Source organism: Phascolarctos cinereus, unplaced genomic scaffold, assembly GCF_003287225.1.
Source record: "Phascolarctos cinereus isolate Bilbo 61053 unplaced genomic scaffold, phaCin_HiC Scaffold_2;HRSCAF=192, whole genome shotgun sequence".
NCBI classification, from domain to species: domain Eukaryota; kingdom Metazoa; phylum Chordata; class Mammalia; order Diprotodontia; family Phascolarctidae; genus Phascolarctos; species Phascolarctos cinereus.
This window is the reverse complement of record NW_027555625.1, coordinates 97,979,645-98,007,470: the sequence shown is the minus strand read 5'-3', so window position 1 is coordinate 98,007,470 and position 27,826 is coordinate 97,979,645. Positions and strand designations below refer to the sequence as shown.

At 32.7% G+C, this 27,826-nt stretch overlaps 1 protein-coding gene across 21 annotated transcripts in view; it reads left to right on the top strand.

The window, feature by feature from the left end:
* Positions 1-27,826, top strand: part of NRXN1 (neurexin 1) — a 1,404,735-nt gene that overhangs the window by 130,093 nt on the left and 1,246,816 nt on the right. For 12 of the 21 annotated variants that reach the window (XM_078149510.1, XM_078149516.1, XM_078149515.1 and 9 more), the window contains exons 3-4: positions 13,271-13,288; positions 16,722-16,751. The exons of 7 other annotated variants lie outside the window; for them this stretch is intronic. In XM_078149510.1, the coding sequence (XP_078005636.1) occupies positions 13,271-13,288; positions 16,722-16,751 (48 nt within the window). The remainder of the gene's footprint in view (positions 1-13,270; positions 13,289-16,721; positions 16,752-27,826) is intronic. 2 more of the 21 variants (XM_020996242.2, XM_078149507.1) reach the window with 1 other exon arrangement.

Genomic DNA, 27,826 nt, shown 5'->3' with positions numbered 1-27,826 from the left:
GAATGTACTGTCCAAGGTATACTACCAGTAATGAATTAAGAACGAAAATGGTAAAGCTATTATGTACTACATGTATGACTTTACAAAGAGCCAGGGCATTAATGGAGTAGAAGAGAATATCATATAGAAAGCCTGAGTTCAGCACTGATATTCATGAAATAATAAAACATTCATAAGAAATTCTCCAGTATGTTGGAAGCATCCTCTATAAAGAATTTGTGGAAACACATGGGCAGGGGTTCAAAAGAATAAGCAGGGTTAGTAAGTAAATTTTGATTTATGTAAATGAAGGGTATGGCCCAAACTCATTAGATCATATATATTTATGCATCAAAGCATTTAAAACATATAGCAAACAATTCAATGTTTTAAAATATTTACACGAGGAAAGTGTGTATTATAGAAAAGGAGGTTAAAATGAATCATTATCAATGAACAATTTATAGATCTAAGAGCAAACCCACATTTCATAAATACTTATAGGACAGATAGTGTTATCTTTTTCCAGGGACTGCAGTATTTCTTCCTGCATTTGTCTAAGGCTTGTGTGCTTATTTAGGCATTCTATTATCTTATCTCTACAGATGTTCTTTCTATTTCTTTCCTTTGTTATTTCTTTATTTAATACTTCTATTATATGGGTGATGCTACTAGCATTCCAATGTGTAACTTTCATTTTCCATCTCATTAGTCCATCTCCTTTTTTCTCCATTATTACTATTTATGAAATTCTGACTACTCCTCTTGGGGATCTTATGAGTAGTGCAGAAAGTATCCTCGGGGCTTTGGATATTTCAAAAATCTAGTTAATATTTCAGGTTGCTATCTTAAGGTATCTGCATCTCCCCTTTTCTATGGTATCTCAATTCTTTTAGAAAAGAGCTGCTACTGTACAATCATTTTGGAGTTTAATTTGCTGCCATTGTACATAAAGCATCACAGTCTAAGGCAGACTACCATTCCAAAAGGAGACAAGTAGGTTTTCATACCCTTTAACTAGGCTTCTGAGATATATTTTATAAAGGTCATTTTTCTAAAATTTTATATGCATTAGTTATTGTTAAGCCACTCAATAAAAATGTAGAATGGAAGCAAACACACGTCAGAAAGATACTGCATTTCTTATTTTAATTATATAAAATTATTAAGTTTTCAGGATTTTATAACATTTATGATGCTAGAGGAAGAAAACTAAGGACAATTTAGGACAAGAATTCTTATTTAAGTCTTGGGTCCATTGGTCAATCTGGTAAAGCCTGTGGACCCCTTCTCAGAAAAAAAAAATGTTTTTAAATGCATTAAATGAAGCAGGATAATAAAGAAATACAATAATATTGTAGGGAAAGATTGTTTTTTCTCATGCAAGTTCATAGGCCCCTAATATCTCTCCACAGACTGTGAATTTGGGGTATATGGACCTCCTAGTCTACAATCCCTAATATGTTTTTAATAATTTAGGTATGTTTTCATATGAAGAGATACAATTCAACAATGCAAGTAAATGGACCAATATCTAGATTTAAGTCTTTAATGTGCTAAGGATTCAAAAGACAAAAGCAAAAATGAAGAGTATCTATTCTCTAAGATTTACATTTTTAGAAGAAATTGTGGTATAGTAGAAAGAAAGCTTATCTCAGAGTTGCGAAACCTGATCTCAAGTATGATCCCTGATGCACTGTCTGTGTGAGTCTGGGCAAGTCATTTAACTTTTCAGTATTTTAGATAATTTTCTAAGATTTGAGTTACATAGGAGCTACCTATTTGCATAGTTAGAGTTGTCATCTGTGGAGGGGCATAAATCAATGAAATCACAGATTAAAAAGTTGGAGGGGACTTACATTCTATTGGGGAAATTGAACATGTGCGTGGATATATTAATACAACTTAATTTGAGAAAAGGGCACTAAAAAAAGAATACTGAGGAAAGAATTTGTAGAGGAGATGATTTAAGCTATGAAAAAATAGATTGAGGTAATAAGCAGCAGATTGAGGAGGCTTTAAATGTAAGACAGAAGATTGCATTTGATCCTAGAGTCAATAAAGAACAATTGCAACCTTTTAAGCAGGGGAGTGACATGATAAGACCTGTATCTGAGGAATATTAACTTGACAACTATGTGAAGGATAGATTGGAAACAGGAAAGACTTTGCAGGGCTATCAATTAGGAGGGTATGCCAATAGTCTAGAAAAGAGGTGATGATATCCTGAACTAGGGTAGTGGTCATGCTATCAAAGAGAAGGAAATAGAAGGGAAATATGATATGAATGTAGAATTGGCAAATTTTGACAACTCTATGTCTATGGAAATAAAGATAAAGGTCAAGGATAACTCCAAGTTTTTTTTTTAAAGAAAAGTATTGGATGACTGGAAAGATGGTGATCCCTCTGAATGAAATAGCCAAATTTAAAGGAAAACAAGGTAAAGTATAGAAGATAGTGGATTTTGTTTTAGACATGTTTGTTTGAGCTGAAGACAGGGAATTTAAGTGGCAATGTCCAGCAGGCAATTAGTGATGTGGAACTGATATTGAGGATGTTATCTATCTCTCTGGTTCTAGGTTTGTATCTATCTACATGTGAATATATTTATGTATGTGTGTGTGTATATATATATGTGTGTGTGTGTGTGTGTGTGTGTGTGTGTACACACACACACACACAAATAGCAAGTGATAATAATTGAGCTTGTGAGAGCTGATAAGTTTGCCTAAGTATATAAAGAGGAGATAACTCCCCACTGAACTTTGGGAGGCTTCTATAGTTGAGAGATCATGATCTAGCATTATTCTGAGAAAGACACATCACAAAATATTGGAGGAGAAACAGTAGAAAGCAGTATCATGGAAACAAAAGAAGAGGGAATATTTCAGAAGAAAGCTAGCCAGCAATGTTAAAAGCTGCAGAATGAAGTCATTTTGCAAATAGATCATAGACCAAGAAAATGCTGCTTGATTTAGCAGAAGGTCATTGCTAACCTGGAAGAGAGCAGGTGGTCAGGATAGAAGCCAGATGGCAAAGGTTTGAGAACTGAGTAGGAGATGAGAAAAGGGAGACAATGAGTGTGGAATTTTTCCTAAGAGTTCAGCTTCGAAATGAAGATCAGGGGATATGGAAATCAAGTAAAGAATCTCAAATCAGCTCCTTCATTTAATTTCTATTACTATATTTTCCCAATGATGATTCCCAGTTTTCTTTCAAATGACTACTTTTCAAGAGAACTAGGAATCAGTGAAAATTGACAACTGTTGGGTCATAAAAATCAAGAGGCAGAAATTATCTTAAGGTAATGAGACATTTAATTCACACATGTACTCTGAATGCATGTATAGAGGTAGCCCACCAGAGAGACCAGCATGCCCCTATATTCCCTCAACATTTGATCAAACAATTCTGGCATCTTCTCTTTACCAAATGTTGTTCCTCAGTTGAAGTAATGTTGATGCAAGTCCTTTTTCTTATCTTAAAGATATTCTGGTTTTCAGAACATTCATAGAACTCATGCAAAACAATCCTGCAATCTATCAGCAGCTCTGTTGACTCCTTTTTCTGCTTTGCAACTTTGTGAGTTGACATGAATTATTTTCTTTTATTGTAGTATTCTGTTATAGTTTTACACAAAAATTTAACCCTTCAGAATTTTACTGTATTTCATGCCAAACTGATTTTTCATCTATCACAGTTTTTTCTAGCCCTCTCTATTTACTCTCAGAACACTCAAATTTCCCCTTATCTCCCAAATTCCCTTAATATCAGAGATGTATTTTATTTTCCAATATATTTTTGTGCAGGACATGTCCAAGAGATCATCATTTCTTGATACTTTATTATTGGACTTTTTTTTAGACTAGACTCATGAACCCTTTTAAGAAAATATTTTGTTACTAATATTGTTATTTTATTATTATAGAATCATAAATTCCATTTGCTGGAACCTTATAGGCCATCTCATCGCACTCCACAAATAGAAAATTAGAAATTAAGTGATTTCCTTAAGATCACAAACTCTGGTAAAGGCAGAGCTTGCACTAGAAGTTAAGCCTCCTGGCTAATAGATGCATGGCTAACCTGGTAGTGTGCTTTTCAGTGACTCCAAAGCTGTATGAATGATTCACTATTTTTTGAGCCCCAGGAGGGCAGAAACTCTCTCATCACTTAACACAGTGCTCTGTCATATGAGGTACATAGAATTATAGATTTAGAACTAGAACTTTGACATCATGTAGTCCAAACTTTTCATTTTTGAGATGAGAATTACTTAGCTGAGGTGCCACAGATACTAACTCAAAGATCTGGGATGTTTACTCAAGTCTTCTATATCTAAAACAGTTCTCTTTCCATTGATTAATAAAGACTTGTTGAATTGAATTATATCAGAGTTATTTTGGAGTAATAAATATTTTGGAATAATGGTTGAATTTAGCATTTGATTTTACTTCAATAGAATCCAGATGAAATTTTTCTTTCTACATTCAAACATTTCCTAAATTAGTTTTTGGCCATTTCAACAACAGGGAAAACTGATCATCACTAATGTGGTATAAAAGTTTACTTTAAAAAAAAAAGAGCACTGCATTAGTAGTAGAGTGTGTAGTTCAGTTAATGTCACCAGTTTCTATAGAAAATTTAGGCACCCAAGTGTGTGTGTGTGTGTGTGTGTTCTATGACTCTCCTATTATGGAGCACTGCTTTAAGTTGTGGTGTCTCTCCTCAATTGGGACTCAAAAATACTTTTTTCATACAGTTTTGCAGTCATTAAAAGCATGCTATGATGCTAATTATATGTATATATAATGTTTATGTGTAAATATGTGTGTTACACTTCACTACAAAATTCTGAGGTATGTATCAATTATTTTTACCCATAATTCATAGATGAGGAAACTGAAATTGAGAGTAGTGAAGTATCACAACTAAATACTAAAAAGCCAGTACACAAATCTTATGACTCTCAGTCCATGGTTATTTCCAGTACATTGTACTCTCACTTAGGCTATTACATGTTATGCCTCATACCCAACATACTAAAATCTTCAAAGATCTAGTGAGAGCTAATCTACTAGTACCTTGAAACAAATTTGCCCCTTTCATTCATTGACTCCATGAAGGGCATTTTTTCTTTAGTTATTTTTTTTTTGCTTGTTTGCTTGTTTGGGTCTTTTAAGAGGTAAAGGTTTTTGATCACATAGTAAAGTTTTCCTACTGCTTTTTTGTTTACTGATTCTGTAAATTTTACTATATCTATCCATTTGGTAATTACGATTGGATTCAATGAACAGATAAAAATAAAAGATTAAGATAAAAGCAACATTTTTGCCATATTTGAATTTTAGAGCTAAAATACTTGTTTAGGCAAATGAAAGGTGTGTGATAAACTTCAACTTTGCACTATCAACTATTTGCTTTCCTAAGAAAATGGTTATTGGAATTCAAGTTTCCAAAGGAAGCACACATTCTGATGATAATTGAAATGAAATATTTCAGACTTCTCACATGCAGCTGTGTGCAGATTTTTTTTTTTGTGGAACTTCTTCTGTGTTAGATTTTACTTCATTAGTACATTGAAGAGAGTATCAAGGGAACTTTTAAGTGTTTAATTTGCTAACAAAATTAGTGACTGACTCTATGTGGGATTTACAGATGAGGAAACTGAGGTTTTGAGTTTTAGGGACTCTGAGACCCATGCTTCCACAACTAGCAAGTGTCAGAGGTGGGATCTATGTTGTTCCATGATGGGGGTAATTATAGTGACTGTACTTTTGATCTTACTGGAATGGGAACATCCTGCTGAGGAAACTCCCTTTACCACTATAAAATAGCACCTTAGTTACAATTTATAATCTTAGAACATTAAAAATCTAGGTGATTTCCGCAGGATTACCAAGCCAATAGATGGAGAGGCAACACTGGAATCCAGTTTTGCTTTATTTTTTCTTAACTCTCGGGGCATTTTTCTCTCTATTATACACATTGACTGTCAAATGTTTTATGTAGAAAATTTCATAGGAATTAATAGAATTTAAAATATTAATAGCATTGATAATTTCACTCAGGACAAGTATTCTCAACATACCTTAAGATTCTATGGAAAACATATGTGAGAAATTGTAGAATAGCTACATTCCAATACTCATCATTGCCTTATTATTCACTTTGTGAGTATTCCAATTTATTTTCTCTTTACTTGTCCTGAATGTGTTTCCTGAGAGACTGTTGGAAACCTTTGTAATGAGCCTCACTTTAGAACATAGTTCTGATCCCAGTTCCTCCCCCAAACAAACTCCTTTTTCCACAAAACTACAATAGAAAAACAATCTTCTGGGCTAAAACACAAGTTATTTAGGATGCAAAAACAAAGCAAAACTCCATTGAATTATACTTTAGGAAAATTAATTTTTTAAAAAATGTTAATATTAGTTTCTATTTCTTGTAACAAAAATATAAATAACCCAATAGTATTTCCATTTCATTTTTAGGTATCCTACTTTTTAGGGGGGGAACCAGGGCATTTGATAGATGAGCACAATGGCCTGAATAGATTTTACACTTTGGAATTTCCACCACAAGAGATCATATTTGGAATTTTAAAATTTCAAAAAAAACAATTATTTTCTTATTAGCCTTATTGTTATAACAATATTGAAAAAAACTGAGCAAGCTTATAATTTATTACACAAATTTAACCCACTAATCTCAGTTTTTCTTGACTCTCAAAAAGATTCAACATGTCTCAAAATATTTATCAAGAGAATGTTTCAATGTTTTTCATTGAACTTTATAGCTAAATAACTCTTAAATTATAAAGAATATAACATGATTCAAACTCATCAAACTTAGAGACAAACAGAAAACCAAATTGCCAAAAACATTTTCTAACAGTATAATTATAAGACATTTTGTTATATTGTAAAATACTCTCTCACATTCAAAGTAAGACCATAAAAAATCTCTCTTTGTCAAACTAAATCAAATTTGTGATGGGTATTCTAATGCATTCTTAATTTGCAGGTCAGTACCAAATTGCTTTTACTTACTATGTATTTTATATAATTTTGATCTTAATTGGATAAGCACTTTGCTCTGTTTTCTTTTTTTTTTTGTATTAAAATCACAAAAAGTGTTGATATTTTTCCTACCCAACCCCAAGGAACAAAGGTATGGTGGATAAAGTTCATTTAAAAATCTAGATGTAGCATGATAAAATTGCTCCCTAATGAATAGTTTTAAAGAAAAAAAATAGTTTATAGTAGATCTCTTGTTTGTTACCGTGCTTTTATTTGGTAAAAGAAATTCCCCCATTTTCACTATCAGTGACTTTCAAAAAACCTTTTTCTTCCTTTAGGAAAGAGCCCATAATCCATAGTGAGATGTCTTCTTAAGGTCATCTGTGTAATGTTGGCTTCTGATCATTTAAAGATTGAGAGATTAACCCCTGGGTGCCAAATAATTATGAATGCCTAGTCAGGACCATGGACTGCACTATATACTAAGGGACCTACTCCTGGCTGGTCCTTAACAACCTTCCAGTTCTGATTTTGCATCAATGGAATGAACTCATTTCATTTGGAGGACCCAGAAAAATTTATATGATTTAGGTGAAAATATTGGTGGTAATTTTCCTATGAAACCTGTTTTTAAAATAATACCCTCTTCTTGGAGGACAAAATATAAACTTTTTTTTCATATTAGAGGTTGTCATTTTGCAGAAATGATAATCTAAATGAAGTAAACACTAACATCACCGTAAGATAATAGATTTAGTACTAGAAAGAAACTTCCAGATACTTTCATTTTACAGAGGAATAAAATGAAGCCCAGAGATAAAGTGATTTGTCCAGCATCACACATATTGCCAGGTAAAGCCAGGATTCAAACCTGGGAACTTTTACTTTGCTATCTAAGGTATTTTTTCTACTTTGGTGTTTTCTATATTTTTTTAAAAAAATTCCTTCAAAAATCTCTAATTGTATCTGTGTGGATGTTCCCACCATTAATAGAAATTCCATTCCCACTATACCATAAAAGACAATTTCATAAATCTCTGTTAAAAAAATTGTATTTCCTATTGGTGAATATTATGAAATCCGTAGTTATGATTTTTTCTAAAAAAAGAGAAATGTAGTCTGCCATGGGCTATATTTGAAATAATTTCAGTTCTGCAGTACCTTCCAGAGAGTACTATGCTCCACTTGTGTGGCCTTCAAGGGTCCCTTATCTGTTACTTCTATGACATGATGAGATTTCATCATAGGATTTTAGTGGAGGCTAATTTTAGACCATTGAAACATATAGATATCTATATTATTTTACTTATTTTTAAATGATAATCTAAACTAGGCTAGCTGTAGAAGTTGAAACAAACCTTTTTATTAAAAATTGATATTGATTAATAAAAGTAAAATACCAACCAATCAACCATTATATATCTACTAAAACTGTATTGGGACCAGGAAGTATGCTAACCTCTAAGTTCAAAAAATAAAAAAATAAATGGCCTACATTCAAGAAGCTTACATTCTTATAGGGGAAATCACATATGCAAAAATCGACATATACATGATAAATACAGTGTAGATGGAAGCCTTTTTTCCTAGTAAAGTTATTCCCTAGTGTTGACACTTTTAAGAAATGTGTTTACTCTTAAGTCCAGTGGTGGGTAAAGTGTGTAATATTTGGTTACTTATACTGTTGAGTCTTCTGAGTAATAATTACCTACTTGGCATAGGAAATGCAACTTGTACTAGATCAAGGGAATAGGTTTAGCAGCCAGAAAATCTGCCTTGTCATCAGACTGCCCTTTGAAAAATTGCAATTAACTGGAACTAAATATTTTGGAGCTGAACGTCATAATGCACTTAGCTAGATTTAGATTAAGATACAAATATAAATATGTACAAGTACACATATAAATATATATATGTATATATATATATATATATATATATATATATAATTTTTATACACACATTCACACAAATACATAGATATATGTACATCTATAGGCAGCAAGTTGGCACAGGAGATAGAGTACCATATTTGGTGAAAGTAAATCCTGAGTTCAAAAATGGCCTCAGACATTTAATATGACCCCAGGCAAGTCACTCAATCTCTGCATACTGTAAACGCTTACAAGATATTTGACCCTGGGCACATCAGTTAACCTCCATCTGTTTCAGTTTCTTTATCTATAAAATGAATATAACATTAATGTTAACATTAACTAGGTTCAAGGGATTCAAAGACAAAACAGGAAAGAAAGATAAAATCCCAAGCTTCCAAAAGCTGACAGTCTACTGGAGAATATAGCATCTACAAATGCTTAAAAACAAAAAAATTTGAGAAGGAAAGAATGCTAATAACTAGAAGGATAAGGAAATGTTTCCCTAGGAAGGTACTACCAAAGTTGATCCTTTAAGGAAGCTAGAGTTTATCAAAGATGGAGGCAAGGATGGATTGCATCCCAGGAATGGAAGATAGACTACGCAAAGATAAGGACAAGACAGATGAAAATCACACTTCTCCCAGACAACCTTTAAGAAGGCCCTGTTTTTATTCTATCTTTCTTTTACTAAACAATTTAGAGATGGAATACCCATGCCCTAACTGAGGGGTGGGGAACCTTGGCTCAAAACCACAGTGTGGCCCTTTGACTGAATCCAAAATTCACAGAACAAATCCCCTTAATAGAAGGGCCCTAAATTATAGTGTCTCAATTTCCATATTAGAATTCACGATCCACTGCTACATGTTATTTTCCTAATTTTTTCCAGCCTTGTCATCATTCTCATCATAGATTTAAGTCTGGAAAGGACCTTATAAATCTTCTAGTTCAATAACCACATTTTACCAGTTAGGTAATTTAAAATAATTTAAATTTATTGACTTATCCAAGGTCATACAAAATATATGTGGTAGAGGCAAGATTTGAACTCAGCTTTTCCACCAGATACTCCGCTCTTTTCAGTGTACTGTGATCTGCCATCACCTTGCCTTTAATGTCCTATTCTGAGGCTCATGAAATGAAGGTGACATCCTTGTCAAAAGCTAAGCCAGCACAGTATAAGTGCCAACAGGTCCTGCAATGCCCCAGAGTCTTAAAATATGGTCCTGATGACAGAATGTGTTTGCTAGTCAGGAATGTATGGTGATGCCCATCCCTAATAGGTTGCCCAAAAGGGGATTGATTCTTTAGTCACTGCAATCCAGGAAATACAAATTTATACAAATAGGCACTTAATTCTGTAGATCCTTCAGCCAACCACATGCAGTTGTATTAATAGTAGCAGTAGTACAGAGACTGAAAAAGTAAAACAAAAATGCAAAGAATTTGCCAACTTTCAGATTCTTTATATGTTATGTTCATTTGTATTGGAGGGAAATAAAAATGTAAACAAGCTGAATCCATGTTGCTCATTTTAAGATTTAGTTGCATCAGATAGAGTCATTAATTCTATTTTTCTCCATGTTTTAATTGATTCAGTGGTCCTGATTTAGTTTCTTTTTTGTGACCACATTTATTTTACTACTCTTTTCCTTTTATGCTAAAAGCATGTAATTAAAATTCAGCACAACGTACAATGACATTATAACTAAAGTTGCTTTCACTAATTTTTTTAAGCTGGAAGCCAAAGAAACATGCACTGAGATGCTGATCTTTACTCATCCAAAGCATACTACTTAATGGTTTTGCAACTCCATTCAATAGCAATAAACCACTAACATTTCTAACAAAAATGACATTCAGGACCCAAATTGACCTTCTTCTCCATGGGGAAAATGATTCAAACTATTTGGAGGGGGAAAGAGGAAAAATAAGTGGCCTTTACATGGCTATTCATTTTTCATTGGCATAAAGAAAATGAAATCATACTAAAAATTTTTATGTGTTTTAGGATCTTAATGGCAAAAAATGTTTTCCAACAGAACCTCTTGTTACCTCTAGCCTGTGCTCATTCTTACCTATTTTGAATTTCCTTAGGAGCAGCCACATTGAACCACAATGGTTTGTCATTTTAAAACTATACGTATCTATTGTTACTCAACAAAACTTACCCGTGATTGTGACCACCAATTTCTTATTTAACAAAGCCAAATGTACCAATAGATCTGAAATTCAATCTGATACTGTCTTCTCATTCTTTTTCTAGTCCATATATTCACAGCTTTTTTCTTTGTTTAGTCACTTTTAATGGAGATCCTTAATTCTTACTTTACTATAACTCATTTCAAACAGTTGTTTGGTTAGTAATTTAAGAAAATGCTGTGACTTAGGCATAAAATATGCAATCAAAAATTAAATGCATTACACCCTGCTACAATCTATCTCTTCTCTGTATTAAGCAATAAACAAAAAAAAGACAAAGCTTTAACTATAAATACCCAAACTACAAATTGAAAAGCTAAAATAAAAGCTTGTTTACTTGATGTTTCGTAGACCAAAACAAAAACCACCTAGCTGTCATTTTAGTTCAACATTTTAAAACTGAATTCAAACTAGTTGACTTGTGTTTTTATTACTAATGCCTATCAATTCCTATTATCTAATATTGCTCAGCACATTAGTAGATTGTTGACCTTTGTTTTTTCCAACTGATATTATTTAATTTTTCCACTTAACTAATAGTTCTTACCTTTACTAGGGGCTGACAATACCAATTTTGTGATGACATGAGGTAATAGAAAGAGTGCTGGACTTGAAATCCTGGACCTGGATTTCAATCCTGACTCTGCCACTTACTACCTATGTGCCCATGGGCAAGTCACTTGACTTCCCTTGACATTGCTTTCTTCATTTATAAAATATGAGGGTTGGTTTAGTTGACCTCTAAGGTTGTTTTGAACCTTAAATGTATTCTACCCAAGAGAGTTTGTAATATATGCTCTCAATAGTTCTAAAGTTAATGGTTGAGGTTTTCTTGAAAACATAATTATTTGAATCTAAGAGTTTCAAAATAGGAAATTTGGATAAGTAATCTAAAATATTGAGAGTAGAAATGTCAGTATGGATACAGCCTACTCATTTTCTAATTATGGATGGATGGTTTTGGAAAATAAGCTAATGGGAACCTGATTTTTTGATCAGTTATCACCAACAGAATTTTTTTAATAAGCATAACATTTTTAGATCTAGGAGGAAATTTATTGATCATCTAATCCAATCCCCTAATTTTACAGAAAAGGAGTTTTAAAAAAACTCCCCACCAAATTATTTTTCTGTTTCTATCCAAGCCTTTTCTCTCCATAATGGTTGAATTTTCCAACACATATCTGCTGTAGACTAACACAAGTCTTCATTTTCATTTAATATGGAAAGTGTATGTAAAATATTGAATATTTAAACTCTGTGGAGACTTGATGATCTTATCTTGATTGGCTATTACACTAATAACTCCTTTCATGAAGAATGCACAGATGTTAAATGCTAAACACTAACTAAATTGGGCCAGTTGCATAGCTCCCTAATGCCTATAACCTAAAATAAGATGTAATTATAATTATTGGAAATTAAAAGTAAATACCTTCAATGCGATCCATTTCAACAGCTTTCTGTAGATTACCTACTATGTTTAAAGCATCTTAGTAGACATTACAGAGAATACAAAAATGAATCTGTCTACCCTCAGTGTTTACAATTTTGATATACTTTGTAGGAAACCATGAAAAAGTATAAAAATGTCCACAAATAAGTTATGTATTACAGCCACTTCACTTTTATTGTTTTGATCTAAAAAAATCCCTTTTAAGTTCTTAGAAATGCTAATTATTCATGCTGATAAAGGGACATTATGCACATTTTTATAATTATAAATATTAATAAAATTTGATAGTGTATGCAATTTACATATTCAATACATAAATAGGATACAGTCCTATAAAGGGATAAATTAATTGTCTAATTCTCAACCCAAGTAAAACTTGTAGCTATATAAAATGATTTTCATCAAAGGAAACCATACGCACAACAAATGAGACTAATCAAATTTGCTTCATGCAGAGCAGTAGTATAAAGGACTCTTTAAATACCATTGCTCTGGAAATGGCAGCATTACTCTAATTTTCTTTTCCATCCCTGTGAATTCTTTTGGTTAGTGGGAACTTGGCTTCCCACACCCCATGATCATATTCTCCCCTCTGAATGGTAGCAATGGAGCTCCTGCATGTTGTGTCTGATGCCTTGCATGATGAAGACATGCAATGGCAAGTTCCAGTCTGCATGCTGCTTAATGAATGTTTTTTTTTCCTTTTCTCTCCTTCCTTGTTATGTGCTTTCAGAAGACAACTATGTGGAAGGTGGGTACTTTCTACCTTATTTTCTAAGCTCTCTTTTTATTTATTTTTATTTTATGTTAGTACTAAAATGGTACACCTAGAATTAAAAACGGTAAGTTGAATGTCTTTTAGCAAATGTGGTTCATTGACTAGGTACCACTTTTCATACAGAACACTGCTTTCACTTTAGGTGCATTGTATTCTAACCTTACCAATCCCTAATATTTTATGCTCAGTAGAATTAAGTATCATGCATAAATAAGGAACATTGACTATCAAATTCTGTATGGAAAAATTGGTACAAAGTATTCCTTTAGTCTTTAGGATAAAGTAATTCTAGCATCCACAGACATACTGCATGATCCATTCTTTATTTTTATTAGGCTAAGACATATTCTTTTGTTTCTGTTCGGAATATCAAGCATTATATCATTTGGGGTCCATTGATTAGAATTAAATCATTTGGCTTATAAAATGCCATAGTATAAGATGGAGTCCTTGTCTAGATTTCAAAACAACTGGTGGGTCAATGGACATTAAAGCCTATTGCACAGAGACCTGAATGTTGGTAAGTAAAAACGTAAGATTTTGTATTACATTATATCAAACGCTAAACTTGATACAAATCTGTTGGCATGAGAGTCTGTGAGCTTTTCCATTGGAAATCAAAATTTTAGGGAATTAGATATCTACCAGATATTCTTTGGTTGGAATCTTCATATGCAAATGTCAAAGTCTCCCCACCTACCTTCACACCACCTTAATTTGAGCTTCCTAAATGGCTAGCAAAAAATTGATCTGAGTGCCCTCAACTAAACATCTGAGTATACTAATAATAACAAAACTGGAAAGAAAATTGTGGGTGGCATAAAACTGTAGATTGAAGGACCCCTAGTTACATATTGGAATGAACATTTTAATTGTTAGCTTTGACATTCACAATGAAACAAAGTACATGGGTCCAAGAAATTCGTCCCTACATTTCATTATATTGTAAAATCTGTCAAATTATAATCAGATAGCAGAAACTTACATGTGTTTTCTTTTCCACACAGCCTGATAGGCTTTTAAGAAGGATAAAACCTTCCAGCATAGTTTTTTTGTTGTCATTTGAATTTCTAGGTTTAAATAATAGATATTAAAATAATTAAGTAGTAATACTTAGAAGCTGGTAATAGGATAATTCCACATCATATCTGTAACTATTATAGATGATACCATAATTATTGAGCTGCTGAACATTGCTACTATGTCACTTAATATTTAGCAAATAATTCAAAATTAACTCCTTTCCTAGGGTTGTCTCTAGTTATATCTCTCATTTTTCTTTACAACTATTAATAGAGACATTTATTGTATGGGACCCTGCATGTCTGATATGTTTTGAATATGATAAATTTCCCACTCAGTGTGTGAATTGAGTCACTCAAGCTACCAACAAGCATTTATTAAATGCTTATTATGCACCAGAAAGTGAACTAAATGGAGGGGGAACTATTCTGTTCAATTCTTTTTGGTTCCTTAACTGTTTTGTACAGTATGCTACAAAAGCAGTCAAAGTGACCTTTGGAATGCAATTTCCTTGGATTTAGTTACAAACATTCATTAAAAACAATTTTGATGTTTTTTTTCCAATGTTAGCTTGCTCTACATTTATATTAAATAGAATTATTTCAGGTACCATTTCTACTTGCCTATCATTTAAAATTTTCTTTATCTTTATCTCTCTGAATAATATATCCCTCTGTGACCATTGCATTAAATATGAGTAATAGTAACAATTCATGTTGTTTTAGGAAGTCAGGGCTAGAGATGATATATATTTGATCTGCTCTACATAGTATATGTAAACATTATAGATTATCTAAAAATTAAAATGACACCAATAAATATAGCAATTTAAAGAAAAAAAATGTTAACAACATGTAGTTTATCAGATGAGATATTATTTTAAAAATACAATTCTTGACTGTGACTATTACTCCTGGATATAAATGATCTGGACACATCAGCAGGTCATAATGTCTTTAATCTACTCCTTTTCTTCTCTGTTATACAACAGAATTCTGTTCCAAGAAGCATTTTTATTTTATTATATCATGTGCATATGATTACATATATATTGATTATATCATGTATGATATATAAATATATATTTGCTTATAATGCAATGTGTATCAGAACAATTTTGTGAAAATATCACTGTTACTTTCATTATCAACACAGATTAGTGGCAGACTTCCTGAAAATCAAAATTACTAAGAATGGAAATATCTTTTTAAAAATCTGTTAGAAATATAGCAGATAACTCCATCAAGTAGTCATCTAGACTTAAGTGAAATTTAGGCAGAGAAATCTTTCTTAAATTCACAAAAAAATTAAAAAATGTAAGTAGATTGGTGAATAATTGGTGAGTAATTTGAGAATTCTGTCTTTTTTTAAAAAATCAGAGTATGTTATTTGATGGGATATTTGTGTGATTTGGGAAAATTGAAAGGAAGGAGAAAAAAATGCTACCTCATTTGGGGGTCTCCATTGCCTATAAGGAGGCGTTCAATTTGGAGTTCCTCAAAACGAGGGACAATTATATTAAGGTTAACTTTAATTTCAGACATGAGTAGTTAAAAACTATTCAGATGTAAAGATGGGATTCACTGGCATTTTCAAAAATATGTATGAACTTTCTTTGTTGAAATTATGTCTTCTCATCTTTCAGAACTGCATGCTATTTGCTTTATAAATATTTAAATTTCAAAATGAAATAAAATTCTAAATAGCTTCCCACTACCATACCTGATAAATTTAGTTAGGCCTGCTGAAAATTGATCTACTCTTTCTCCAAAGCATGTTCTCATAAGGAAATTGAGTTTGCATTGCATGTCTAGTACCTTTTCAGTATTAGAATAAATGTACTTAGATAAGTAAGGAAATCTCCTTTGCATTATCATTTCAATGTGACTAAAATTTGTTCATTTAATTATGAAACTGCTCTTTTTTGATGAGGGGAAAAAGATCAGACCCAGCCCATATTTCAGGTTACATTCCTTTGGGTTTTATTATTTTTAATGAAAATTTAATCAGAGAAAAATGGCTAGCCCTAACCGGGCTGTGTTGATTCAAAACAGCCTCAACCAAGCGCACAAAGGAGAAAAGGAATGTTAAGGGACTGGTTGAACTCAAAATCATTCTCTTAATGCATTTCCTTGTTCCTACTAATACATAGAAACAATTCACGGTGGTGCATCTACCAGTGTTTTGAGTTGTGGTTCTCTAACTCTTGGCCCCAAAGCATTCCAAATTTTACTTGAAAGAATGCTTTTCGATTTGCCTTTGTGACACAGACATATCTCATAGGAAACAAGATGTCTGTCACTGAACATTTTTGTCACTGTGACAATCCCATCTTCCCATGCTCCCTTGTTCATTGCTGACTGTGCTCTTGTTTTCCTTCAAGGTCTGGCGCACCTGATGATGGGCGACCAAGGTATGGGCTCTGTTCCTTTTCCACTCTGCTTTCATCGTTTCTTCTTATTCTGTAGTTGCTTTGAATCCATCACTGCAAAATGATGGGCAAATGCTTGAAAACTCTATGGCTGCTAATTAAATACATTAATTCAGTCTCATCTTGTGTTGTGTTATTTTTTTTGCCTTCCTCCTCTTTTCCTTCCCCTTACCCCCATTTGATCTTATGTTTCCATTTCCCTTTGTCCCTTGCAATATAATAACTGCAAAGAAATGAAACATGAAAAAATGTGATTGAGATAATCCACGAATGCATATGTAAATACAGTTACGGGTAATGATATTAAAGATATTTGAGGACTTTCCCTAATTACCACATGAAAGTAGATATTCATTTTACACTATTGGAGCCACTGATGAGTCCATTGGCATTAATGCATGGCTGGTTGGGAATATGCAGATAGCATTTGTTCCTGTTTTCTGGAATGCTGATAGCGCAGTTTTTGTTGTTGTTGTTGTTTTCATCAGAGAATCAATGAATTTCCCATTCTCCAATCACTGTGTATCTCTCATCTGGGTCATCCTTTTAAATTGAGCATGGGGACATCCACGTTTCTCTGCATGTACGTGACTGAAGGAAATGAACACAATTCCCCTGTGACACTGTTTGCATCTCCATTCGTCTTCAAACACTTATTTATACTTTCTTGTCTCTTTTGATTTTCAGATATTAGTGCATTTACATAATTCTTATTGTTGTTTCTCTCCTCTATATTCTCTTTGTCTGGAAATCCTTTCTTCATGGAACCATTTCATCAAATCCATAGGTAAAAGTAAAGGTATTACATTATTTTCTTTCTTTTTAATGCCATCTGTATAATTTAGAATATGTGTAAGCAATGCAAATATATTTAGACCTTATTTAGACTGTTAACGTGCCCTGTGAGGTAGGTATATGTGTACTTTATTATTTCATGGACCTAAGGTAAGGAACAAACATTTATCAAGATATTTCATATCTGTTCTGAGTTTTAGTGGGGTTTTTGCTGTTATTGTTTAGTTTGGTTTTAGTTTTTATAAAGTACAAATAAGGTAGTAATATTATCTGAAGCTGACACAATACATATGCACAAGATTCAGCTATGATTTCAGGTATGCATTTTCTGTTATCTATTTATGAAAACTCAAGTACTCAGTGTAGCCAACATAAGCATGTCATGTTCAAGGGAGTGCAGCTGTGGAGAACATCTGTCCAAGTCATTCTACATCTGGATGTAAGTGAAAGCATGTATAGCACTGACTTTAAGTGGTCTCTGCTATAGTCCCACCTCTTTGTTGTCTATGAGATTTTCCCCATTCACGTTAGTTTCATGTTTATTTCAAAGAAGAGTCAGTATAAGAAACAGAGAAGGAGGAGGAGAAGAAGGAGGAGGATCAGACAGCCAAGAAACGTATGGTTTTTCTTTTGTATTTATTTTTGGTATAAGCACGAATCACCCAGTATACTTCACTGCATCCCTTGGTAAGTCATTTATGTGCACTTTTGGAGAGTATTAGCACAAGACTGGTGGGTGCTTTGATTTTTTTTTTGAGCATGTTGTTTTATATTTCATTTAGTAAATGTAGTGGCTATTCATATGTTTACATTAAGAAATAGTATGTGTGGAATGTAACACTGTAGTCCATATGCAACTAAAGCAAACATCTTAAAGAGTTTTTTTTTTTAAATAACCATGTGTAAATCCTGATTCAATGATTATGCCCTTGGTACTTAATCTTTTAAGATCTTTTTTTTTCTTAAAGTAACTGTATTTTGAATTCTTTTCATCTTAACACTATGAATCTTATAAAAACACATGGTTGGGAATGATTATATATGTGCCACCTCCAAATGAAGCACGTTTCTTGAGATCAAACCTGAAAATTTCTATATATAACACCTGACATTAAGGGTTGAAATGTGAAAATTCAAGTTGACAGAATAATGCTATATTAAGTGCTACATGCCAATAAAAGGAGACCTTGCCTGCATTTTTATAGTTTGTGTTTTGGTCAACTACATTCTAGTATAATTTAATTTGGGGGAAACTGTTAAAAGTCAACATAATTACCTTAATTTATTTGTCAAGTTCTACTAATGGATGGTGCAGCCTTTGACCAGGAGATGTCACTTGTTTTAGAGATTCTATTTTTCATGTGGAATGCTTTCTAAAACATTGTATTTAATGTTTGAATCACATCACATTGCTCTCTCTGAAGTGAATGCCTTTTCATATATTCTCTAGCACAGGAGTTGAATGGTATGTGTATTTGAACTCTAAAGAGAAATTTTATTTTATACTCTACTTATATTATTTGGTTGTGTGATTTTCCCAAGGAATATATGCTTACAAATTATATGTGCATACGTGTATATATAGATATATGCATCTTCATCTCTGCAATCCAAAATTATATACATATTATATATATATATATATATATATATATATATATATATACACCCATATGTGTATGTGTATGTATACACATGTATGTATGTATGTCTATATATACGCACATATATATGCATACACAGATGCACATACATAGAGATGTAGATAGAGACACATAAATCTTAGAAGCAAATTAAGAGGTTTAAAAGAATTTCAAACTATCTTATTTTTTAAATCCCCTTAGAAAACAATCGATATACTTGCCTAATAGGTATTCTAATGGAAATGTAGCACCAATGGTATTTTGTCTTTTAATTATACAATCGTGTTCTGCTTTTAGCATGTCAGTCTTGTGTTATATTGATCCTGTTTATATGGATATGTTAAAACATAAAAAAATCATTTACACTCCATCTATCATAAGAAATTCCTGTAGTAGAATGGATGATACACTGGAGGAGAAAATGTATATAGTGGAGGAGAGAATGACAGATTCTATTTTCCCTTTTCATGCTTCTCATTGTGGAAAGTGTGCTTTTGAAGTTGATATGACTGGTGAACAGGGAAAATTAAGTTATATTGTGGGAAGTGGAGCTGTGAATTTTTTTTTATCAAATAAACTCACATTACTTAAATTAAACACTGTGCTATAATCTGAACATTCATCCATTTATAAATTCAATACAATGATTTTAGTCCCTTTTCTCTGAAAGATTCTCTGGTAGGTCCCAAGGAGAATTTAAGGATGAATATGACATTATCCTTTTCCTGAAGTTACTTTCAATCAACTAGGAAAGAAAGACACGTGTATAAGCTGCTAGCATATGATACATTCTATGTGAATGATAAAAAGATCTATGAGAGTTCTAAGGAGGGGCAGGTCACACAAACTGATGTTCCTTTTTGAAGATGTCCTCTGCCTCACATTGTAGCTAGGTTCTGAATCTGTTTTCAAGTATAAGTAAAGTGAAAATTGTGCTGCATGGCATGGTAACTTTGGGACTCCTTAATTTTTAAACTCAAGTTTGCTTGTTTTTCCCAAGCCCCAAGTTGAGATATACTAACAGTGGTGGCCCTAGATTACCTCTGTATTTCTCCTCTGCTTTTCTCTCCATTTTTTCCCTGTAATTTTAGCAAAACTAGGTAGTAGCATGGGCCTTCTAATGGGTATTTGGTTATTTATGAAGGTTACTCTTGATTTAAGCCTAAGACACAGAGCTGATGGCAAAAAGCAAAACCAAAATAAAACAAGGAAACACTTCTATTTCCTGTCCTCATTGTTATCATCACCATCATCATCATCATCATCATCATCATTGATATCATCATCCAACTTTTTCTTAATCTTTGAAAGTTTGGGGGATGAATAATTGAATTGCAGGATCATATGTTTCCTACTGAAATGTATGGTTATCATGAAAACACTGTCGGATACTGGTAGCATCACAATGAATCAACTGTAAGCATCTCCACTGTTGACCTAGTGTTTTCAACTAGTTATTCTGTTTCCAAAACCTCAGGTAATGTCTCTGGATTTTGTTTGTGCTACTTGTAAGTAAGAATATGTCATCCTCATCTGCATAAGTTTGGAGATGGTTACCACTGAGTTTTGACATCACATTGCACAACAGAAGAGACAACCTAGAGCCACTGTCCACCTCCATTGTTTGAGTGTACATAATATTAGTGAAATTGTATTTGTTTCTATAAGGCAAGCAATTGATCAGTGATGTTCTTGGCTCCATGGGCATTGAGAATGCTGCAAACCAAGGTATTGAAGTCATTGGTTGTCTATTGGGCTAGGTATTCTATCAATCATATTTCTTTAGCTATTTCTATTCATCTATATACCTACCTGTCATCTATCACCTATCATATATGCAGAGTTTTCCTACTGTGATTTGTCCTTTTTCTTATATAGCTGTTTGATACTTGTTTGATTTTTAAAGACTTGACTTGATAGATTGTTTGACTGACAGGTAATTTTAAATAGAACAAGCAAATTTCTGCATTCAAATTTAGTTACAATAAATAATTGGCAAGCAATCAGCCATTACTTGGTCATTTTAGTGCGGAAGCATATATTACTAGATCCTGTTTCCCTGTACTCTGACATATCCCTCACCTAGATGTACTTCTTTTCTCTGATCTCCTAAATGAAATTTCTAGAACTGGCCATGCTACTGAATTAATTAAGGAGGCTAGAAGGGGAAAGGGCTGGGTAAGAAGATTAATTTGTAAAATTCTACATCTGGAAGGTACCTTCAAGATTATAATGTCTAACTGTATCATTTTATAAATCAGGAAACTGAGTAACAATGAGGTTTAGTGATTTCCTGGACAGGAGAAAGCTAGTAAGTTTTAAAGCAAGCAAGAGATCTCAGCTCCTCTCTCTCTTAGTCAGTGACTATCCCACTGTGCTACATTGCCCATTTATGGCTTTCAAAACACGAAATGTCACAGAACTGAAGAAAAATTGAATAAAAACACTTCGTTCTTCATCCTTGTCCATCCTTTTTTCTCTCTCAGATTCCTTTCCTAATACTATTAAAATTCTTCCTAGTGTCTGGCTGAGGTATCACGTCAATACATCCTTAATGTGCTTTTATAAATGCATAGCAATGAATGCATAAAATATTATCAATGATCTTTTAATGTGTTTAAGTCCTTTATTGAACTTTTCTAATGTATCCTATTGTCACAATGGCAAATACATTAAACTTTTCTACTCCTTCAGCTATCAGCAAAACCATTCAAGAAAACATCACATTAGTTGTGGATTTAGTCAACAGGTTTATGAAGAAATTCAGAATTTAATGTTGACATATCCTATATATTTGTAATAATATTTTTGGCCTCTTTCGCAAAGAAGGAGCAACAAGTCTTGTTTATAAATGACCTTATATTTAAATTTTCGCAGAAGATAAATGCCTTATTTTGGAATGTGAGTTCATTACATACTTGGATTTTTCTCCCTTGCATTTTTATATCATTTATCACTTTTACAATTGTTTGCCATTTTTTTTCAAATTAGTAGTTCGAGTTTGATGACTCCAAGTAAACATGTTGTTAGAAAACCAAAACATGAAACTAATGGTAGTGCTGAACATAGAGCTGCCATATTAAATGGTTCATATTTCTTGAGGAATTATTTTAAAACTTTTTTTAATTTCCCATGGAATTAATGAAAAAAAGTTAGTATGGAATGTAAGATACATACTAACTAATCTACTAACCCTTAATATATTTTAGAAAACTCCCACAACAACAAAACAATTCCAGGACCTGTTGAATAACTAAAATGATAGTTTGAAAATATTCTACCTCATTAATTTGTAATTTCCCAAGGTATCATGTAGTAATTTTAAAGTGACATAATTATAACTAACATGCTTCATAATTCTCCCCCAACCCATTTGATATGTATAATAATTCTGAGAAAGATTAATTGTTATATATATATACATATATATTTATACACACACACACGCACATATATACACACACACATATATATATGTTAATTTCTCCCTAGTTTCATTCTTGTATTCACTAACTCAGAAAGTGTCCATAGATTGCACAGTGTTCATTGTGTTGCTAAATAAGCAATAATTTCTGGCTTCTTTGATCTTGTGTCCCAATCAAATGTTGAACTTTCATTCAACAATTCATGATGTTTGTTTTTGGCCTATATAACATTTTTTCTGCCTTTTTTATTGTATTTGAGTACATAACTAATTCATTTTTGACACAGTTGTTCTTCTTTGATTTTCACATATGCATTCTTAAATTATATTTCCTTATTTAAATCTATAATACATCTGAGTACTTGTCATTACTTAAAATAGTTCTAAGCTGACCTGATAGGTCATGTACTCTATTGAAATATGCATGTTAATGTGTGAGCAAAGAAGTAATTTATTTTATTCTATATCTTGACCTATACTTTATTTTAATATGTACCACCAATGCACTGCCATAAAGCTGAGACTGTCTGAAAATTCCATTTAAAAAAATCAAACAATAAGTATCTAATATCAAAATAGGATACTTTGAACAACAAATGAATTGTTAGATTGTAATATTCATTTTACCATTCATTCACTGTTAAAAATATTTCAATTCTGGCTACAACCAAGACAAGTTGTGTAAGATATCTGTTTTACTTCTTTTTCATTTCTTCTATCTTGTTGTATTGTATTCAGTACTAATAAAATACTAGCTGATTATTGTCATGACATTGTTAGTTCTGCCAGGGTATAGAAAAGTCACACAGTGTCTTTGTTAGCATTGTTGATATTGAAGGCTGATCAAAAAATGAGGATTTCATTAGACTTCAAGTAGATGACTTTTTCCCTCCCTAGTCAGGAGCAGATTGGGCTTGCCATTTGGTGATAGTTTAAATGATTAAGGTATCTCTAAATGCCTAACTGAAATACATTACAAACACTTTAAGAGCAAGATACTTTACATTATTTGAGATCGTTTTATAATGAATTCAATAAATGATTTCTTCTCCAGAACAATAATCCACACATATTATTACTCAGTTGTATAAATACAAACTAGTAGTTTTCAGAAGCAGGATTTGAAATATGGTATAATGGAAAAAGCAGTGACTTTAAAGTCAGAGGACCTGGATTCAAATTCTTCCTTTTCCATTTACTACTTATTGTGACCTTTTGAGGTTACTTATTTTTTTCTTTATCTTTAAAAGTCAGGGCTGGGATGAAATGGCCCCTTAGGTTCCTTTGAGTTCAATATCTATGACTCTATGGATCTTGACTCCAAAGCTAACTTGTTATCCACTATGCTATACTGCCTCTCTTCTTAATTTGTAATGATTGTTAGTTCAGATCTTTCTTCGGAAAGCAGTATTAACTATTTCTTGTATGATGTGAGGATGAAGTAGTAGTCTTCTTAGAGTTTGAAAAAATTAATGCAGCTTCCAAAATTACCTATCTTATAGCTATCATATTCTTTGTGTGATAGGAATACCAGGTTTTGTAATTAGAAAATAGACAGTCGATACAATTACCTTAAGTTGTGCTTGCTTGAAAATGGATACTTCTCATTATCTGGTTTACTCCCAGAACTTGATCATCTTTACGTAAACATAGCTTCCTTTTAGTAAAGATAGCTGATCTTGAATCATCCCCCAGAAGCAAACTTCATGGGCTTTACTCTAATTATGCAATGATCACAAAAAGGAAGGGTGGCAAAATAAAGTTGATCTTATTATTAATATAAGTTCAATGGCAGAGGTAATGAGACCAATCAAATCACCTTGCCCCGGATATCAACTTCAATCATTCCCAGATTTTCAATTAAAAATAGCAATGATATTTATTCTAAGCTTTTAATTCTAAATAAGACAGGTGAATTAATCTCTTGTTGATAATCTGCAACACTACAAGAAGTCCAAGTGCCACTGAGGTTGATGAAAATTGGAAGCACAATTAATCACTCAATCTGTTAACTCCATAAAAGGATTAATTAAAATAATGCTAATTGGTTTCCCCTCAAAAATATGAAAAGTGACATTAAAAACTTTTTATTAAAGTCTCATGGACCCCATGCTTTATAAACTAGTAAATGGAATGATATCTCCATGACACTCAGAAGAAGATAACTATTACTAGAGAATATTTGGCAAAATATGTAATAAAGACTGAATTGGCCCACTCAAAATTTCATATTTCCAAATTTTTTTCTGGTATTGTTTATCTTCTAATTAGTAATTTTGTAAGGTGGATTTATATCAGCTCTGAAAGAAATCAAAGATTACTTAGATAAAATAAATGCTGACAATTTAGAAGTTCTAAATTCATCTCTTGCAACTTAGAGCTGTTTTTGTTTATTTGTATTAGCTTTTTTTTTTTGTCATTTGTGATGCAGTTAAAATCCAACTGGGAAACAACATTTTGTAAATTGTAACTGTCTCACAGATGGCTTTCTGCATCAGTGTGGTTGACCCCAGGCCCAAAATAAGTGGAAAGAACTTGCTATGTCTAAGGGAGAAGGGATTTCCATATCTCTCACAATGTCATCTGTGATGGAAACAATAAAACAAAAGTACTTGAGTCATTAAAAAAAAACATGACCTTATATAACTTTATATTTTCTTATACTTTTCAGGCTTATTTTACTTTTACTATAACATACCATGAATGTGAGCTGGATGTTTGTCAATAAATATCCCTTATAATGCATGTTGTTAATGTCTCTGGTCAAAAGGACATTGTGCAAGGGTAAAGGTGTGGGAGCAGTTTTAGTATGACCAAAGTCATCAGAAATTTTATGGCCCAGAAGATTTTATTTTATTTTTTTGGTGGGGTGATTGGGGTTGAGACTTGCCTAGGGTCACACAGCAAGTGTCTGTGGTTCAATTTGAACTCAGGTTTTCCTGTCTACAGAGCCAGTGCACTGTGCCACCTAGCTGCCTCTTTAGCATAACTAAACTTTAAGCATATATATTCTGGCAATGTGTGACACGTGGAAATTTCCATAAATAAGTGAAGAGATTTTCTCCTCTGCAATTATTTATTGTCTTTTATAATTCACACAAGGAGAAAATGGATTCATTCTACCTCAGGCTCTCAAATTGCAGCTAGGACCTTAAAGATACTTGACTTCTATCTCTCCAAGTACAAATTTATCTTGTTCAACAGTACAATTACTCAAATAATCCTGGAATAGGACGAGTTCTCTCCTAAACCTTAAAATTCATGACTGAGAACTATGGCTTGCTATTGGAAAGATCTGAGATGATAAACACCTTTGCTTATGGAAATATTTCACTGATAAAGTTGAGTGTAATATTATCTAGCCTTTTAAAAAAGGAGGGAAGAGGAGAAGAAGCCTATTTAATCTTAATCATTATTCTGATTATGTTGGGACTATGTGTAATACACTTGCTGATAAAACCATAATTTTACAGAATGAATGTGTTTGACTCTTTGGATATTAAATAATGGAGAGAGGAGAAATAATTGTTGATATTTTCAGGAAAAGTCTTTGCACATCCAGATGATTGAACCTCATTTTCTTTCAAGTAAATCTCATACAATGCAGCTCACCCTTTTCTTGTTCTACTTCAGTTTGATAATATGTTATGGAAGAGCTATGCCAAATAGCGGTCTCATTAAAACAACCACAATTAAAATTTGTCTCCTGGGACTATTAGAGTTCACTTTTGAGCCAAGTGAGAAAAGTACCAGAAATTGTCACAGGGTGGTCCAGTTAGACCGATTAGTGGAAATATTGAAGTGGTTTTTATTTTTTTCTCAATAGGAAGAAAGTTTAATTTTCTCCCCCAAACCTCTCAATAGTTTGGTCAGGTCAAAGATAGTGTGAAAGATTAAAATAATTTAAACAGTTAAGGGTTAAAAAACAAACAAACAACAATTTGTGTCAGTATCCAGAGATTCCAGACAAATGGGGATGTTTTTTGGCCAAATTTCTAGCCTAATTGTCTTTGGTATTGACTTTTTTTTAAGACTGGATCTCCTTACCTCACCTGACTTGGGGTGTTATAGCCACTTCCTAGCCTGATCCCATGACTGATTAGCTGAGGAGTTTTGCTTCTTTTCTGAACTGGGATGGTTTGCCCCTCTTCAGGCATCATGGTGGCCAACCACTTCTAGAGGCTTACCCTACTGTTTCCAAACTTACTGTACATACCTATTCAACTGTAGTCCTACTGCTGCTCAGATGGGCCAAGCTCAAATGTTCCAGCAGCCTAAGCTTCAGCCTCCTCAGTAGCAGCAATTACAAGTGTATGTCACCATGTCTAATTCCCTCCAATCCATTTTGTACAATGGAATATATGTCTATTTCTTTGAAAAGTGTTTATGTTAAAGTGTTAGTGTTCCTATTCAGGAGGACATTACAATTAAAAGTGGTCAACATGAATTGACCAAATGAATTTACAGTTTATTGAAATAATTTCATATTAAGTTTATGTACTGAATGTTTCCTTAATGGGGAATAATTGTTCATCGATTGAAAAAATGGCACATATACATGTATGAACACTGATTTTATATGCAACATTGAACCCTGACTGAACTAGGGTTTAGATTCAGCAGTAGAACCCTTCAAAGCTCTGATGTATCATAACTTAAAATCTTTTTTTTTATGTATGTGATGATGAGATTTTAGCATGTTATTGAAAGACTTTAGTTGCATTCCCATCTGTTAAAATGTCTGTGGATTGATTTTTCTACACTGATCTATGCTATGAGTTTTCAGGATATTTGTTTGGGGTTAGATCTTCACCTTGGAACACAGAAGTGGATTGAATTACATAGACCAGACCATCAAACCTCTGACCCCTTTAGAATTGTATTTAATGAAGTCATCTGCTCTTTTCTCTGTGGAAGGCTGTATCATGGTAAAGAAACCTTGATAGGAATGAAGTCAAGTCCTTAAATACAATTTAACAAGCATTTATCTAATACCCACAATGTTCTAGTTACTGGGTATAGAAAGACAAAAACAAAATCTCCTTTGCCCTTACAGAGTTCGTATCTTTTTGCCTCCTAGTGTGATTCTTCTAATTTAGAGCTACAACACACTCAAATGAAATCTGTAGGATTTAATGGATAAAAAAAAACACTTTTCTCACTACAATTTTATAAAGCATATAATACAAGTATGA